Source organism: Stegodyphus dumicola, chromosome X2 (genome assembly GCF_044657685.1).
Source record: "Stegodyphus dumicola isolate Sdum_Otavi_A_Nest chromosome X2, ASM4465768v1".
Lineage (NCBI taxonomy): Eukaryota > Metazoa > Arthropoda > Arachnida > Araneae > Eresidae > Stegodyphus > Stegodyphus dumicola.
Genome location: NC_140781.1, coordinates 66,001,020 through 66,020,972, shown reverse-complemented (window position 1 = coordinate 66,020,972; position 19,953 = coordinate 66,001,020). Strand labels below are relative to the sequence as shown.

The following is a 19,953-nucleotide window of genomic DNA, read 5'->3' as shown; positions in this document are numbered from 1 at the left end:
ATTTACATACCAATCGATCAATGTTATCTTTCCCAGTCATTTTCAAGGGTACAAAAACTTCAGGTTAATTGCAACACCAGCGGGCATTTTATGATGTAAAGCACAAAATAAGCAATGTACTTCCTAACCAACACATAAATAAGCCCTTACAGATATTTTCCCATCAGTCAAATTCACCGCAATCACGCAACCAATAATGTCATAGTAGGTTTCCCATAACATAACTTCTCAGGTTACCATAAATAAAACAACTTGGCAATAATCCAAGGGGCACCCTAAAATATAAACTAAGCACATGTTATTTTTAGGAATTTTCTCTGTTAGGATAGCCTTATTTTATCAGTAAATGCATTCTTTGAGTATTTTGTAATCATAATAACATATTCTGTACCCAGCAGCTGAAAGAACTGGCTGTGTGTAATTTTTGTAGTTTTCCTTATGCATACTGTAAATACAGTCCAATGAAGTTTTTGACATATGTATTCTTCCCAAGACTTAATTTCTAAAATCAAAATATAACTAATAATTTAAATATTTAAATTAAAATTTGAAAAAATATAAAGACATTAATAAAGATTTAATAAATTATTAAATATGTGATAAATAGATAGTTAAATAAAAGAAGTAAAATATCACACCTCGTCTTATTTGGGGCTTCGGCTGGACTTGCAATTACATTCAAACATTAAGGAATAGCTCAGCCACCCTAAGGTTGGATTTAAGCCCTGAATATGCCATATAATGTACTATTTAAAGGGATGAGAGAAACAAAAACCATTCTTTTTCCAGCATACCAATTGAAAAAAGTAAAACAAATTAAGAGTCAGTGATGAGAATGTTAGAAACAATATGAGAGTAACGAAAGAAATTTTAATGGAAAAATATAGTTTTGAGAACAAAAAGAGAAGAGTCCAATGCTTTCTGACTATGATGACCTGCCGATATAATTCTAGCTGTCAAGCAGAATGCGATTGGCAAAAAAATTTCCCCCGAATCCTGTCTGATAACATGAGAACAAATGAAAGATCTGCACAAGTGATAATTTTTAACACCTGTATTTGGTTACATTGTTCAAGTCTGCAGGAGCTCTGCAGTGAAAGATCATTGAGGTTTAATGTGCACAACCAAGGTAGTAACTTTTAGTACTTTCAGGAAACAAAACATTTTACCCGCTGTTACAGATTCATTGCACTATTTGAAAAATAAGATTGGGAACTTTTCTTTCCTTAAAAGTCTTAAACTCCGTGAAAGTGGCGGAGAAAGACAGGCCTGCTTTCTAAAGTTATAATCAGTTTTTAAAGCATATTTATTTTTTAAATAAAATTTACCTGCTGAAACTGTGTTTCACATACATAAAAGGAGAATTGGAACCCTTTTATTTAGTGCTCCGGCTAGAATTGCAATTTACCGCAGAAATTTATAAGTTCCAGGGGTGTTTGTGCTCCGGGAAAACCCTGGAATTCCGGGAATTTTGAACTTTGATACCCGGAAATTCCGGGGATCGTCGTTCAAAAGGAAGTAGGAATAATAATGAATTATTTATTTTGATCTGGGTAATTTTGTTTGCTTTGAAAGCAGAAAACGCAAGGTCAGTGTGTGTGGTGAAAACTTTTTCTTTCTTTCTCCAAAGGCAGTGATAATGCGTGAAAAGGGGGAAAAAACTTCTTTTTTGTTCTTTCCTTATTGTGAGTTATGACTCATTTCCCCGGTTCTCGGACATTCTCTTCTGGATTCTTTTTGGCAAGTAGGCGCGGCAGAAAAAAAAGGGAGAGACTTTGTTCGACCAGATGTGCAATCACGTGACTCTGGGTTCAAAGGTCTTATCTCTCCTGGCGTGGCGCCAATAAGTAGAGAAGGGGGATTTTTCGCCGTATTAGCTATTTGTCATTGATCGCTTCTCAACTTTTTTTTATCTGCTGTGTAAAATTTTCGTTTCATTTATTGATGCACGTGTCAATTTTTCGTTTCGTTTATTGAAATATTTTTTTATTTATGTACGCAAGAGAATTTCACTATGAAATTTCTCGATATAAATAGTGATATTATACAATTAGAAGAAGGTGTCCGGAATGCATTTAGGTGGAATTGGATTGAACGGAGTGATGGTAATGGGGATACCATCGGCACATGGTGCAAGAAAATAAATGTTGCTGGACAAGCATATTGTGTTTTTTGTAACTCACTGCTGAAGTATGGTGGGGAAGGATTCAAGGCTTTCACAAATCATTCTAAAACTGTGACGCACATAAAATATTCAAAGTGCATTAGACATTCAATGACTTTAAGTAATTATGCTAATTCAAAAAATACTGATGACTTACTGGAGACTGATGCTCGGCCATTGGATATAGTGACAAGAAAAGCACGCCAAGAGGTATTAATAACTTCGTTTATCGCCGAATTTAATTGAACTCTGCAAACAGTTGAGCCGCGATCAGACGGCACTAAACTCGTTGGAAATGTCCAGGACTACTGCATGTTATAAGATGAAATATGGACTCGCAAAAACTATTAAGGAAAATATCATTAAAACTTTAAAGGAGACTCCATTTTCTCTAAATTTGGATGAAAGTACTAGCAATGCTCAAGAAAGTATACTGGCAATATTGGTGCAGTTTTATGACAACAATCAAAATGAAGTTGTAGTTCATCATTTTGCATCTCTAAAGATGGAATCTTGCAATTCAGAAGCTGTTTTTAAAGCAGTTGTTAATACTATTGAAGATAATAATATTCCATGGGCAAACTTAATTAGTGTATTAATGGACTCATGTAACACCATGTGTGGAAAAAAAAAGGGTGTTGAAACCAGACTACGATCAAACAAAGCACCCCACTTATTAGATATTGATGTCGACACATGTCACACAGCTAATAACTGTGCAAAAAAATTTGCTTCATGTTTTGATAGATACTTAGAAGATTTGTTTGATGACATCTATTTTGATATGAAAAGCTGCAGTAAAAGAGAAAATTTTTTCAAAATCTGTGAATCCCTTGCCATTAAAAAACTTAAGCCCTTGAAGAGACCAGACCATAGGTGGGTGTACATTTTATGTGTTTTAGAAAGAATCAAAGATCTGTGGGATGCTCTTATTGCATTTTATTTTCACTACTTGGATAAAACTGATAAAGGGGATTATTTTTCTTATGTTGAAACTGTATACAATAAAAGACATATTTCTGCAGCTCAGAAAAAAATTGTTGAAGGGGTGTATTCTTGCTTGCATTCCCAACAACTCGCAAAGGATGCTTTAGCTCGGAAAAAAAAGAATACTAAATGGGTTATTTGTTATGCAAAACAAAACTTTATTGCATATAGCATTATATTCAGCAGTATTACCAGAGTTCAACACGTATATTAAATTATTTGAAACAAAAAAAAAAAAAAAAAAAAAAAAAAACAATGCTTCATTTAATACATTCCAGTATTTATAAATTGATGGCAAAATTTTTTCTCTTTTTTTTTTATGAAGCCAGAAAATATAGAGTGCACATCTTATAATGATTTATTAAAGGTTGATGTCACAAATCCAGAATTCCATCTACCTAGCAAAGTAATATTTACTGGTGCAGAAGCTTCCACTCTCCTGAAGAAATTATCAAAAAATCATCCAATAGCAAAAGAATTCCAAATTTCTCTGATGAAAGCTTATACTAATACAGCACAGCATATGAAACAGAAATTACACCTTAAAAATTCATATCTAATTAGTTTTACAGCATTAGATCCAGAGCTAAGAGGTAAAACCAGTACAATATTAGCTTTTGAAAAATTATCATCTTTTATGTCCCATATTTTTAGTGATAATGAAAAGTCAAAAGTGGAAGCTGAAATAAGGTTATACCAGAGTGATATTGATATCACCAAAGAAATGCTCTACACATCTGATGAAAATGGAAATCAAGTCAAGTGTACAATTGATAAATATTGGTCTAAAGTTTTTAATTTAAAAGATGATTTCACAAATGATTATAAGTATCCTACATTGGCTAAATTGGTCAAAGCCTGCCTTAGCTGCTTCCATGGCCCATTAGTGGAAAGTGCATTCAACTTAATGAATACACTTGTCACTGACTATAGAACCTCTCTTAAGATTGATTCCCTAGTTGCAGTGCAGACTATTAAATATGATTTAATGGCTTCTAAAGAAACCTCATGTGAAAAATATGGCTCAAAAAATCCAATGACTGATCCAATTCACAAAGATCTCTTACTGAATATGAACAGAAGTTGGAAAACATATCAAGACGACTTGAAAACATGTATTTCAGATGAGTCACCTATAAAAGTCTCTGAAAAACCTTCTACATTAGCAGAAAAGCAAACTGCTTCTACCTCTGCATGTGCAATTCTCGAGGAAATTTCTTCAACTGTAAATGAGGAAAATAAAAGTCAACCTTCCTGCAATTATGAAGTTCACCACAAAAGAAAGACAAGCCCACAAACATCAGAAAATAAAAAAAAAAGCAGCAGAAATTAGATAATTTTTTTAAAGAATTAATTCAGGTAATTTAAAATATTTACATAAAATGTAGTAGTTTATATGTTTGAAAATTTATGGTTATTAATTTTGCAAAAAAAAGTAATTCATTGAACTTTTATAATTAGGTCGTTCAATACTTCATAATTGTAATTTTTCATTTCCCCCCCCCTTCTCGAAACTCCAAAATGTCGGTAGTAAGTCCGTAAAAGTTTCAGGGGATTTTTTTGGGGTCCCACAAACACCCCTGAAGTTCCAAAGTCTGGCTCCAGTGGTCTTCGCCGCAATTTAAGCTCTGATTCTTCCCACTGGAAAATATTGCCTAATCCACTCTAATTCATATTCATACGTGTGGAATGTTGAGTGTAACAGCCTAGAATAATTTTGTGAATAATATTATTGAGATGTGATTTGGAAATTTGTCTGAAAATAGTTTTAATTTTGGGTTTCAAAGCAAATCTCCAAAGTAATTGATAAAGAAACCCTGGGGTCACAATAACATTTAGAGGATTTGATTGAGTGGTGATTGTAAATTAAAAAGCACTAATGCAATGAATGTTTAAAATACAACAATTTGATTTTAAAATAATGGGAAGCTATTATATGTATGTACATAATAATGTAGAAAAGTTGATTGCGTAGATGTTGATCCATACGTAGAAATATTTGAAGTCATGTAGATGAAAAACATGTTGTTGTGGCAGAATTGATATAGCATTTCATTTCTCACTGGCACATAAAAGATAAGGTACTTTTCCGTTTCGCCGGCGCATATCTCGCCAAGCAGACTTGATTGGCGACAACACACAGTATACACATAAAAAATGTTAACAAATATTAGTTCTTAAGAATTTTTTATTTTGAAGGCCTAAACATTTTAATATCGTTTGAAATTTTGTAAAAAGACAATAAATAAAGACGATAAATTTGTAAAAAGACATTAAAGAATTCACTATGCTTTTATTGTACAACTTCTTGATTTGCCGTTACATATCACGTGACCCCAAGTGATCTCTTCTCACGTAGACTACGCTACAAAAATCTAATTCTCTCAGTAATTATCTACTTTAATTTTAAGTTAAATCTTAATTTCGAATACAAGTTTAAATGCAAGAATTATTTCAATTCCTACGAATAGCTTACTCAGAAATTATGAAAAACCACAGTGTTTTACTTCGCTAGTGCAGTGTCATTAGAATTGATGAATTTAACCCTTGACTTTGCGTTTTCTATATTTTCGGATGAGCGGTGTGATGTTGCATCCTAATTGACTTAATTACTTCGAATGGCCTTAGGGCATAAAAGTGAACTATGTGGTAAAAATTCTATGTAATTGTATGCCAGTATTGAAATAAACAATCAATCTGGTAAGAAATGGCTGCGACTTGTTTTGAAAACGAGGCGTAAAAGGTTACCAGCGAGGATATTCCGTTTGGCATCAGTTGTACTATTTTTGGCGACTTTATCACTTGCGCCGGCAAAATGGAAAAGTACCAAAGATAATTTTGAAGAGAGCAAAAGCAGCAGACTTGCTAGCAAGAGGAGCAATAGCAAAAAGTGACATAATAAAAGATAGATGCCTATTTGAAAAGTTAAAAGAATCTGGTTTGGAAATTTTGACCTTTCAGATCTAAAATAACTGTGTCATCAGTATTGTAAAAAGGTTGGAGAGTGTGAATATCCAAATTAAATTAAAGAATTGCAGATTTAAGTTAGACTTTTGATTTACATTTTTTTATCGTATATATATATATATATATATCATCATATATGAGAAAGAATGAGAGAAAATTCATTAATTATACTTTATTTTATTGTAAAAGTGTAAATAATCAAAATAAAATCATCTGCAGTTGGTCATCAATTTGAAACCTCCCAATCTGAAGTAGTTTATGAACAACAGTGTCTCTAAGCTGATGATTCATCATATAGGCAGTGTCAGTCAGTTCAGGTAATAAAAGTTTTATTACAATGCATTACATTAGCTACAAATATATTAGATGATTCTGTATAAATATATGAGAAGTTTGTAAATTCTTGAAGGGGGCCAATAGTCAAAAAGTTGGGAGACTTCTGATTTAAAGCATCTTATAAATTTGCATATATTACTGTAAAAAATACTTTGCATATTTTAAAACTCAGTTTAGTGTCTTACGATATGATACCTGCGTATTGTTGTAGGTGGTGATCCAGATAAAGTATGGGATGAGCATCTAAATGAGAAAGATCTTAGGAAACAATATTCTTTAGCTATGTGGAAATTAGCTACACAAGTATGGAACAAAAATGAAAAGGACTGTCGGATCAAGTGGACGTATAGAACTTGCATGTATGTATAATTAATAATGAAGATTAATTGAAAGTTAGGCAGCTTGATTTTATACCAGTCTGTATAACTGAAAAGGAAGAAAATAGGTTCCTTTTTCCCATGCTTTGGAAAAGTATTAAAAACTAAATTTTCGACTATAATAAAGGTACTAAGTGTCTGTATTATCAGATTTTTTCATGAAAAACTTAAAATTGGAATTTAATGTTAAGTGTTATTAAATTCCGGTTAAGGAATGCAGTTCCTACTTGTTAAACTAGTTTTTCCTTAAAATCAGATTATTATTGAAATTCATCCATTGCAGAATTATTTTTGTATGAAATGAAATTTTCTTCTGACAGCATGATGTTCTTGAATATAATGAAAAAAGGGGAAAGGCTGATACAAAAATTTATAGTGCAGTATTAACATTGTGAAACAATTAGCTGTATTACTGTCAAACCCCACAATAATGAACGCAGTTTATAAGGAACCCCCCTAGATTTATCAAATGAACCAAACTTCCAAAAGTATGATAATCAGATGTAACACACTAAATGGATATCGTTGGTTGAAACTTTGCGTTTTTCATATCCTTTCCAGAATTTTTCAAGTTTAAAAAAAAATACCAAACCTTAAAATCATCCGTGTTTAGGATGTTAAGGATCCACTTTCAATCCATAATGGAAAACGCCTCTGCGTTATTTTTTGTTAGTCTTCATACCTACTTTTCTCTATATTCTATACAAAGGCTCTGCAATACAGATGTGAACCCAAATAGGAAAATGAGGACATAGTGTGTTAAGCATATCATAGGTTAGTGTGTTAAGCATATCATAGGACACCACATGGTGTTAGTGACTACTGAGCCAACAAGCATGAATGGTTTCTGTAATTCCCCACAAATTCTTTGACAGATCTGTCAGACAGAGCTCTGTTGAAAACTAATGCTATGATGGAAATTCTGATATTTTCGCTATTCAGGAAAAGAGGAATTAGTGAATCATATGAGCTATGGCTATACAATTTATTTGTCATTTCAAAATTATGAATGACATGAAATTTTGATGCTTATCAGTTTATTTGAGTATAAATGCTCTCCAAGTTATATACTTCGAATGAATAAGGTTTTTGCTTTCTTTAGGTCTTTTGATGATACAAAATATTCTTTATAATGGTTATTGAACCTTTGCTTTGCAGCCATGGATAAAATTTTTCTACAATCTGAACCATGCCAACAGAAAATTAAGTATACCTTAAAGAACATATAAAGTAACGTGAAATTAAGTAAACGTAAAAAGTACATTTTTTAATGTTTTTTGCTATTTATTTTTAGTGTTTTTATAATGTTATGGAAAACATAATTACTTATAGATATAAATTAAAGTAATTAAATATAAATTAAATTAATTTTAATGTAAATTGAAGTAATTTATCATGTAAAATTATTAACATTTATCGAAACTGTAAAAGAACAACCAAAAAGTTGTGACTGAGCATAATAATAATTGTGATTAATATGATTTTTTTAATTGGATTTATTATTCATTTCTTATGGTAGATATGACAGTATTGTGCAGTCCTCCACCCCAACTCCCCAAATCATCGCTGAATTTTTACACATTTTTGTGAGATAATCCATTTTTCTTATTGGATCAGATATAGTGAATCAAATTTCCAGTCAACCTTGTAGCCTGACTTTACTGTCTGGTATTATGGATACTATTTTGGCTAAAATAAAGAAGCTGTTATTCATAAATATGTCTTTTTTTCTCAAACTGTTAGGGCTGAACAATAGTTAATGTATGCAAGATTCCCAAACCCTCATAATTTTGTGAAATTAAACAAAAAACAACCTTAAACTGATGTAAATTTTGCATGAACCTCTTTGATTTTGAGAGTGACTCATATTAATTCCCTCTTCTTCTGGAATAAATAAATTTTTACAGCAAAAAAAAAAATTAATAAGTTGCAGTGAAAAGAAATGAGCGTAGTGCTATCTGTTGAGCAAATAAGAAAAAAAGGCTAATGTATTAGAATTTCGAAAGCTTTGAGAAAGCTATACAGGAATTAATATTGTATTCTAAAGTAAGTAGAATTTTGTGAACTTGAAAATGAAATGGTTGCCACCTGATATTTTTATCATAAAATGCATGGAAGGGTTAATGTCTTGTACAATTTTAGTTTTTTAATAATGTGTATAAAAATTGTTTAGTGAAAAATATACGGAAAATTTCAAATAGTGAAATGATTTTTGGAAAAAATTCAAATTTTTAATCTTTAAATAAGAATTATATGATTTTATGTGGGAATTAATATTTTTTTGTTGTTTTATCAAATTAATGGTGTTGGAATTTTTACTGAACAGCATGAAAATGTAATAAAATTGGGAAAAAATAATAATCATCCTTGTAAAAATGAGTTGGGAGAGAGTCTTTTTCTAAAACATAGGTAAGTGGACGAGAGTTAATCACAAATTCTGCATCACACAATACCATTGTCATTTCTTCAAAAGACAGCAGAGATTTTCCCAAAATTCTTCTAAGAATTTGTTTCATCAAACCAACTAATTGCTCCCAAAAACCGTCCCACCAAGAATCAGTTGGGGGGAGGGATTGAAAAACCATTTAATTTTCCTAGTGGTGGAGTACTGAACAAAGACATTCCAATCAACAAGTTTCGAACATTTGATGCTACAACGAATGTGGGGCGACTTTTGCAGGCTGTAAACCAAAAGAAACTCTAAAGAAAACCCTCATAGACAGTGAGGAAATGAGAGCTGAGAGCTCAAAATCGGCATCTCTGTACACAGTACATGTATATATGTAAATCCAAGCTTTTTTTTCTTCCTTTTAAATACATAGCTCCAGCCATATCAATTCGGATAATTTCAAAATTGAATGCATCCCTTACTCAATTTCTGTTAATGCAGAAATCAGTGCAGTTAAATTAAACATATCTTAAACAAGTAACACATTTAGATAAAAGAGATCTTATGACTATTCTCACGTTTAAAATCCAATAATGTCCTCTTAGAATATTCAGCAACATTTGAGGCCAGCATGAGAGTTCTTCTGGTGTTCTGTCATAATTAACCTTTTGACAGTCTGATGCTCTTCCAGTAAAACTAATGGATGTCTAAAGTTCTCTGTATCCTTCCCTATTGTAATTTGCTTTTCAGCCCAATAATTCATTCTTCGTCCTTGTATTTGGTCAAAGATTCTAATTTCCTTTTGTTTAAATGATCAGAAAAATATTTCTTTTGTATTAACAATATGTATTAACAATATTTCTTTTGTATTAACAATATGACCTTCTGTTCTGCATTTTTGACTTCTTCATTGAATAACTCTCTAATAATTCATGAAGACTTTGCATTTAGGCAATTGAAAACAGATCTCTTTATTCAAGCAATCAAGGGTATCATTTTGTCATAGCTTGAAAAATAATAATAATACCAACTTGATCCCTAATGCCTGCATTCATTATTTTTCTTTTCATCAGTTTTGCAGCTACAACTATTAGAGTAACTCAGAAACACATAGAATAATGCTCATCAGATTTTGTTTTCCTCTTTTTCTTGGCTATAAAATATTCAGCAAAATTTTGTTCTTTGATGGGCCAGTTAAATGAAGGTTCTAAGAACCAAGTGGGTCCCTTCCACCATTTACTTGATAGCAGTTGTCTAGCAGAACATCCTCACGAAGGCAGATCAGCTGGATTCCAGGGAAGTATTTCCATGCAAGAGGATTGATTAAACTATTTATTTCATTCACTCTGTTGTTCAAAAATGCTATTCAAGATTCTTTAGGCTGAATCCACCCTAAAACAGCGGTGAAATTGGTCCAATAATGTTGTTCAACATCTTTCCGTCGAAACCCTTCTACAACAGATGTGCACAATCGAGCTCACACCATAGCAGCCAAAAGCTTTAGTCGACTGATAGTCATGGGTTTTACAGAAGCCACTCTACCTTGGCCGCTAAGAGATAAACTTTGGTATTCTCAGAGGTTTCCGCATGAATATAAACAGCTGCTGCAAAGGCTGAATGACTAGAGTCACAAAATGTATGCTGAGAAATGTTTTCTTTGTATGGATCAATGGAAAAACCCCGTGATACATTAACTTCCTTCAGCAAATGAAGGTTTGTTTTTTGAGCTGAGAACCAACAGTATCTTTATATTTTATTTTATTTTAATTACTATTTGTTTATCATTTTATTTATCCTTCTTCTACTTACTTATGTTCATAGCTGTTGACTTTCTTTCAAAGAGCTTTGATAGTTCTAACTTTAAAAGTTAAACCCTGGTGTTAACTACATATTTTTGTACATTGAATTTCTATTTGTAAGCTTATAAAAAATTAATAAGATTTACAGAAAAAGGAAAATTTATGGTATAATTCTTGTAAAAGAAATTGGAATGTTTTTTTAGCTGTACTTTTCAAAAATTTCTACCAAGTGCATTCTTAAAAGATGTTCCTGTTTATGATATAAAACAAATGATAACTATTTCCATATATGCTTTCAGGTTCTTTTGATCATATTGACGTATTCGTCTTATTTAATTGCTGCATTTGATTCCTAGTTAAATATTTTGTTGGTACATTCTTATGAATCCATTCTTATTCATTGCATCATGACAAGTATTGTGAATGTGTAATAATCAGAGTTCATATGGTCCTCAAGAGTCCCTAAAAATCCTTAGATTTTTTTGAATCGATTTTTGATCCTTAAAATCCTTAATTTTGGCCAAAATCAGCAGAAGGTCCTAAATTTTAATCATCTGAAATTTCTGTCAGTTTTTACAACTGCTATTTTGAGTGTGAATTAGCATTTTGGAGGAACATTTTTGGCGATTAACTGACGTGTATATGGTTATCTTCTGAATGGGTTCATGAGTCATAATTTGTTTCTAATATAAATGATGGAATACTCGAGTTTCTAAGCAAGAAGTGAAACATAAGCATTTCGAAAGTCATTTTTTCTAATAAAGAGCTTTTAAAATTTTCGCTTTTGGGGATGTGAATTCTTTTATTAAACGGTTCTAAATTTGGCGACTTTTCAACATTTTGCCGATTTTAAGATCAGTTTATATAGAAACTTTTTAATTCCGAGACCTGAGAATTTTTCGACGATTTTTTTTAAAACATTGTAACATTGATAAATTTCAGTAAAATAATGGTAAATATTGAAATTATATTTAAAAAGTAGCATTAAAATAAAACATTTTTATTTTTCCCTGTCATATTATGAATTTTCATTTTGGCAACTTATTATACAATATTTTGAATCTGAAAAATAAACAAGGTATAATGCTATAAAGCACAATTTACGAAACAGCTCTTAGCGAAAGCAAAATTAGCTATATAATTAATTAAAAAATCTTTTTTTTAATTTTCTTGTAGCAAGAGTTTTTCCCATGTAATTATCTCAGGATATTCGAAATTCTCAAAATGTGCATCAGTTTTCTCTATAAAATTAATTTTACACTTTTCCCTCTCTTTTTTTTTTTTTTTTTCGAAAAGATTTCTGGCTTTTTGCTGTTACAGAAATGGTAGGAATAATTTTTCTTTAGGATTTTAGACATTGCAGCTTGGAAAGTTTAGAAGGATTTAAAGGCAAGATTTATAGACCCACGATTCAAGAAGATTTGAGAAATAGGTGACAAAATGAAAAATGTCTCTGTGGTATCAACACGTAATGGGTGTATTTTACAGAAAGTTTGCAGTGAATTTCTTACTGAGAGCTTCTGGAAGAACAATGAAAACATGATATTTATAGACCCACGATTCAAGAAGATTTGAGAAATAGGTGACAAAATGAAAAATGTCTCTGTGGTATCAACACGTAATGGGTGTATTTTACAGAAAGTTTGCAATGAATTTCTTACTGAGAGCGTCTGGAAGAACAATGAAAAATGAATATTTGAATGTTTTACTTCTGATACTAGAACCTTAACTTGTGTACCTTCCCTTAGTTTTCTCTACTTTTCACTAGACACAAGCATGGAAAATATCAAAAATGCTTCTAATCTTATCACATGGGCAGGCATTATAGGAAGGGATTTTTTTTATTAATAAAGAAATTGAAAACTTACAATTTAAAAGATTCATCTAATGTGTCTTAAATGCATCATACACATAACTGGCACTAGGCATTTTCCCATCTGATGCAATCTCTGTGGATCCTAAATTCTGCTGCCTAGTGTCTTTCTAAATTCTGCTTACAATACCTGCTCTAAATTCTAAAATTTTGCCATTTCTCGATTTTGTTGTTTTGGTGTGTCACTAAATTCTGAAAATTTTGCCACATCAACTCTGTAAACGGCCTTTAACATATATATTTCATATTTCTTCTGAATGTTCATATTACTAAAGAAACAAAATTAGCCACTTTTTCTGTATATTCTTAATGCATTTAGTATTTTTTAGAATAACAGAAATCCTTAATTAAATCCAAAAATTCTAAAATGAAAAGGAAACATGTTGAAGAAAGAAACTGAATATATAAAGAAAATTATTCTTCAAAGATATGTGCAGTTATTATTATGTAAATTACCCAATTGTTTATGATTTCAACCTTTACTATAATTTCCGATTTCTATTTCTGCATATGATAGAGTTACTGAGCCAGATTAAATTTAAATTAAATTGTATAATCTTTGACCACTAGTTTGGTATATTTAATTATGGCAAAGCACACTAGGGCTGTCTGCCTAAGGGAAGGGATGCTTTCGTGGAGGACTTTCTAAGGGAAACTGTCTCGTATACACGTTACACATGGGGAAAACCACGAAAACACCCATGCAGCCAGCCCGTTCGAGGGATTCAAACCTCGGACCGAACTACCAGTGTTCAGTGACTTTACCGCTCAGCCACTGGTGGGCCCTCATTATTAGTTTGAATTTGACTGTTCTTGTTTAATTATGTCACTGTGAGGTGTAATTGATTTTATTAGCATCAGAACATGCCTTTATGTTCTAAGTTCTTTTTAAATAAAGAGGTTTATTTAAACCTTTGTCTGATATTGTAGTTACTTTCAGACATAGCGATAATGTGCTTCAAGTCTGTCAGGCATTTGAATTATTTAACTTTTACCAGATCAAGTAAACCCTCATAGGTACATTGTGGAGAGGTTGGCAAGTTAGGAGATAAAGCATGCAGAAATTAGCAAAAGCATTGGTTTGCATATTAAGACAAATTTCTAATTATTAGAAAAGATGCTTACATTGATATAAACTAACCAAAATGTCTGGGAAGGCTTCAAATTAAAATGACAGGTAAATATTTTGTTGAGTGTTGTTGCTACAAAACATAAATATTTTGTAGCTTTTAATGTGTTATTATCCTAATATCGTTTAAGAACCAATTTCATAAACTACATGTATTTTAAACTGTGAAATTTTATTAGATTTTGATTTTAATAGGGCTAAAATTTAATAGTGGTCATGTAAATCCATAATGACTAAGGTTATTAAACTACCTAATTTAGTTATTTATAACTAACTGCTTACCCTTAAAAAGTATCTCTACATATTAAAGCGAGTTATTGTGTTTCATTAATTTTCACTGTGGTCACAAGATAAAATACAAAAATGTAAAAATTCAAGTAAAACTTATGCTTTGTATCTACTGAGACTTAAAATATACAAAATATCTTATCACCTCTGCTGCTTTAATGGCTTATTGAAACCTTAAAGTATATTAACTGGGTTACAACCCCTGAAACTCTACATGAAGCTATAACACTAACTGCATCAAACAGAGCCTGACTGACTTTCAACACTTGCCAACCATGCTTACATCAGGCCTTTCAGGTTTGTTCTAATCAGCAGGTCTCTCTCTAGACAAGCAGCAGCGGTGACAACATCCAGTCTTTAGCTATGAATCATGCTGATTATGATCTTACTTCTCATTTTAACCTATGCTGTTTGACATAAAATCTACCTGCTATTTACTAAGCCTCTAGACTTACCAAGTATGTGACAAAATGAGAGAAAAAAAAATCAGCATAAAGCTAACTGTTAGTGAAACGTAAATGTCACTTATGTTCTTTCAAATATGACCAACTATTATAAGTGTAAAATATTTAATGCTAATTGATAAATTGCATTAAGTTTTTTTTATTCTTAAACTTATTAATAATTATGTTAATTCATGTTTAGTAATAATACATACTACTTAGGCATCTATTTTATTTTTAGGATGGTATTACAAAAGTGAAATTCAGGCATAGATAATATTTTTAATTGAATTTATTCAGTTCCCATTTGCTCATAGGTCCTTAATTTTTTCATTAATGGTCCTTAAAAGTCCTTAATTTCTGTGTGCAGAAATGTATACAAACCCTGAATAATGTACACTGATGAGCCAGAACATGCGATGTAAATATGAGGATGGTGACCATCCTCACATTCTTCTATGAACTCATCTGGATGGCATGTTAAATACCATTCTCACTTAATCAGTGAGAATATTTAACTGCTGCTGTGGAAGGTAAGGAATCATTCTTTCACTTACTTTTGCAAGTGATGGGAAAGGCTGCTGATCTAAGCAAGTTTGATAGATGGTAGATTGTAATGGCCCAAAGACTCGGAATGAGTATCTCTGAAGCTGCATGACTGGTAGGCTTTTAACGATCTGCCATTGTTAGTATTTATGCAAAGTGGATAAAAGATGGTGGAACCAACAGTAGATTCCGAAGTATTGGATGTCCAAGCGTCATTAAAGAAAAATATATTGGAGCATGTCCCCGCTTGGGGAGTTTCACCCTTACATGGCATCTGTCTTCTCAACTGCAAATGGAAACTTCCAGTAGGACAACATCCCGTGTCACAAGGATGGAATTGCATTGGAATGGTTAGAGGAGCATAAGGATGAATTGCAATCAATGTCCTGGCCAACTAACTCATCGGATCTTAACCTGATAGAGCACATTTATGATGTCATGGTGTGGCAGCTCAGACCTTAAACACCACCATGTCGGAATATCTCAACATTGCATGACCGCTGCTTAGAAATTTGGTACAACCTGTCTCCAGTCATCTACCAAGAACTTGTAACATCCATGCCAAGGTGAGTTGCGGCTGTTCTAAAGGCCAAAGGTTGCACAATGGCATTATTGATAAGTAGTCATAATGTTTCGGAAATTCAGTGTAGAAGATATATTTTTTTTATTAGTTAAAACTGACTGTAATGCTGAAGAAAGGCAAATGAGTGAAACATTTTATGGAGTTTAAGAAATAATCTGTTTTGCAGGGATTACTTTTATCATGGCGGATTAAAGAAATCTTTGTTGAGAGCAATGAAACTTGCAAAATGCCCTATGAGTGATTTAAATTACAGGTAATTAAAATTTAACCTTGTATTACTTTTTGTAATAACTGTTAATGTTTGTTTTAGAGCGTAAAGCTTTTATTTAAATACTGTAGTTTAAAGATGTCTGTTACAATGACAGTTATAACTGCAAATATTTTTAATGTATTGGGTTCTTAAATAGATATTTGTAATGGATGTAATTTCAGGTTAAAGTAAAATATTAATAAATTATTTTGAACTGAGATTATATATTTACTCTAATTAATTCTCTAAACCAGCTAGCTACTGCCACATTTGTATTGATGTAATCCATGTTAAATATTTAAAATTACTTATAAAATTAAGCAGTGAATGCCGTTTATGTTGCAGCTTACTTTACTTGTCTTCATTACAGCCTTACAGACACTAATGAATATCTGGATAGAAAGCTTCAGCTCCTAGATGTTGGTAGCTGTTATAATCCATTCTCGAAGTTTCCACAATTTTCTTGTGTGGCAATTGATTTGACTCCAGCAACAGAGGTAACTATTAAATAAAAAATACTTTTGTATGTCACTCTTTGAAAATGTGTTTCATTGAGTGTGTTAAAAACTAATTACTGTATATTCCGGTTTATAATGTGCGCCAATAATTTCGTATTATAGTTTTTAATTTTTAAGTATATTCGTTGTATAATGTGTACCCTTTTCTTTATGAAGAAAACTGAAAGATACATGTGTGATGCTGTTATCTTTGAAGTTATTCATTCAAAGACTTTTTCCAGGATTTTAAACAATGGTATTTTGAATTGGCAAGCAGTAAAGGGAATAATATGTGTGGAGGAGGAAATGCTTAAGGCAGTAAATAAATCTATAAAAAGTGAATTGTATTCAATGAAGCTGTGCACAAGAATGTTATTCTAGGGTATCAAGAAAAAAGGGGACAGAATTTGGGTTATGAATGCAACTGGAATGAATGAATCCCTGACCTAAATCAATTCACAGAATTAGGAGGTGGATGTTTACTCTTCTTTAGTCATTTGAAGTTAACATTGTAGCCTTTAGTAAATTTCATTTACTTCAGTTGAAATACAGATGATTTAGTGCTCCTTTTAGTAATAAATATTGATCCTGCCAAACAAAACAAATACCGTGCTGGTTTCAAAAGCAAAGTCATTCAGTTTGTAAAAGAAACGGGAAATGTGCTGCAACAAGGATGTTTGGTGTTGGTGAAAATCCCATGCATGACTGCTAGAAAAATGAAAGCATAAGTAATTAATATACGAAACAATAAAACTGCTTTGCATAAAGTAGTAAAGAAATGGCCTGTCTTAGAAGTAAGTGTTGTGAACTAGGTGCTTGAAAATCCACAGAATAAATTAATTGTAACAAGAAACAGTGTACGTTTATTTGCCTTAAAGGGGGGGAGTGCAAATGAAAGTGAAAACTTTAAAGTAACTTTGAGTTAGTGCAGTTGATTTATGGCACTGAGTGATTTAGTTCTACAAGAAAAAAAAATTTTCACAAAGCCTTCTGAAAGATTCAGGCAACAAATTGATAAGTTTCCAGTGGTATGTTACTGACCTATGAAAGAAAATATTTCCTGTCGCATATTTGAAATATGATTGAAACTATAATAATGTTAGGTATGATTGGAAATAAAAAATCAATGTGAAAGGAACAAAAATGATTCACATAGAAACAGCAGGCCACGAAAAATCTTAACCTCACTGTAGTGCTTTCCTGTTTAGCGGATGGTGCAAAATTAAAACCCATTGTTATTTTTAACAGGTTGACTGCCAACTATGAGATATATCTTAGCTTGTTTACATCCCCAGGCTACAAGTTATCTCATTGCTTCATTACTTGCCATATTTGTATAGCTATGATGAAAGTAATAGTATAACAATGTAACTATGAAAAGATGGTCTCCAGCAAGGGAAGAAAAAAGATCAGGTTTGCCTTAAATGAACAAAAAATACAATTATAAAGTTTTTTCAAAAAGAAAAAGTTTATATAAGTGTATTCAAGCAGAATAACATTTTTATGGTTTGTGATAATTTTTAAAACAATATTTTAGGCAAAGTGCTGGCTTAAGTTTTATTTTAGAAGTTGCTTTTCAGAAAAGTCTGGCAATTTTCTGCCCACAAATTATTCATATTTGGAGTGGCTTCTTAGCAAACTTTGTGATTGTATTCAGGTTCGGAGACGACTTCATCATTACTGTACTCACTTGAATTCTCAGAAGGACATAATCACGAGTATTGTTACCATCCTTTCTGACAATCTCATTAAGTTCTGGATCTCTTAAATTATTTAATGGATCACTAAATTTTTCAATAAGTGGTCTTTTCCTATCCATATTCAGGCATTTATAATTTGATAATAAAATAACACACGCAAGAAAGACACAGATGTGATGCTCTTGATAGCTCTATTATTACTAACAAATTTATACACAGTTTCTGACTCAGCTGTGGTGAAGTGACAGGTTGAAGCATTTCTGTTCATGAATTACCTTGTAGTTGGCTTTCGCTAAGACATTTCTGTTACATACACCAACTATGAGATCAAATTTGGCTTTTTAGACTGGAATTGTGAAAAGTTCCGTGATAGTCAATGTGTTAAAAGAAAGACAATGCTGAAGTTTAATTTCCCAAATGGTGCTTTCTTTTATTTTCAAGAGAAAAGATGGATGGATGAAAAAGGTGTGAAATTGTTGATAAGAAATGTTTTGTAAAAGCATCCTGTTGTCTTAAAGAATCCAGAAAGTCATTTAGTTTGTAATGTGTTCACATCCCATCTAATAGAGAATACGAAGGAATTGTTGAAAGAGTGTAATACAGAAATGGCAGTAATTCCAGTTGGACCGAAGGTATTAATTCAGCCTTTAGATGTGTGTATCAGTAAACTATTCAAAGAAAATTTAAAATGACAATGGAATACATAGATGTTAGAAGGTGAAAAAACATTTGAAAAGGAAGCCATATGTGTCATGCCAGTCTAGAAATAGTGTGTGAGTGAATAATAAACGCATGAAATGAAATTAATCCTAACGTAATTCAAAAGTCACATAAAAATGTAGTATATCTAGGTGTAACGGAAAGTAATTATTTATTTATGGATGAGAGATAGTGAAGATGAAGCAGAATTTGATGATGTGCCTGAAGATATCACAGAAGATGAATACGTCAAAATTTTCATGTTAACAAATCATGACAATTTTTATTTTTGTAAGATATGTCATTTTTTCCAAATAAACAGTATTTCAGTACACCTAGAAATCTAATTCTTATATGCTCATCTTTTCCCTATTTTTAATCCATCTTTTGTATATCTGGCATATAACATGCACCTGTAAATTTCAGTCATACTTTTTGTATTAAAGGTGCAACTTATATGCCGAAGTATATGGTATTTGAGTTTGCAGTGGGATTCTTTTATTTTTATTCCAATTTATATTTCTTAAAGGTGTAGCAGCTTGACTTATAAATTTAGTTGCTATGTTTCTGGGATTTACCCAGGCAGCATGCATTTGTAAATTGCATGCGAAAAATGTGTGCAATTCACAAATAACCCTTCATAAAAAAAAACTTACAAATAGAATGCAAAAATATCATAAAAAGTGTCCTGAAAAAAAAAAAAAGTAGATGCTTGCATGTATTCTTTCATTATAATCCACATAAGTTATATGTCAAATTTAGGTATATTTATGTCAGTGAGTGCTCTTTATTTGTAGCTTTTACTTATAATATATACAAATTTCAATGATTTGCATGTATATTTGGAAAAAATTCACATATATTATCACATATACATAAATCTCCCCAATTTTTTACTTTGTAGGTTTTTAGTGAAAATTAATGTA

At 31.6% G+C, this 19,953-nt stretch overlaps 1 protein-coding gene across 5 annotated transcripts in view; it reads left to right on the top strand.

The window, feature by feature from the left end:
* Nucleotides 1-19,953, top strand: part of Samtor (S-adenosylmethionine sensor upstream of TORC1) — a 41,092-nt gene that overhangs the window by 3,696 nt on the left and 17,443 nt on the right. For 2 of the 5 annotated variants that reach the window (XM_035351692.2, XM_035351689.2), the window contains exons 2-4: nt 6,666-6,813; nt 16,048-16,134; nt 16,502-16,628. In XM_035351692.2, coding sequence (XP_035207583.1) covers nt 6,666-6,813; nt 16,048-16,134; nt 16,502-16,628 — 362 coding nt within the window. Of the gene's footprint in view, nt 1-1,899; nt 4,511-6,337; nt 6,436-6,665; nt 6,814-16,047; nt 16,135-16,501; nt 16,629-19,953 lie in introns of those variants that run through there. The other 3 variants (XM_035351691.2, XR_015039180.1, XM_035351690.2) reach the window with 3 other exon arrangements.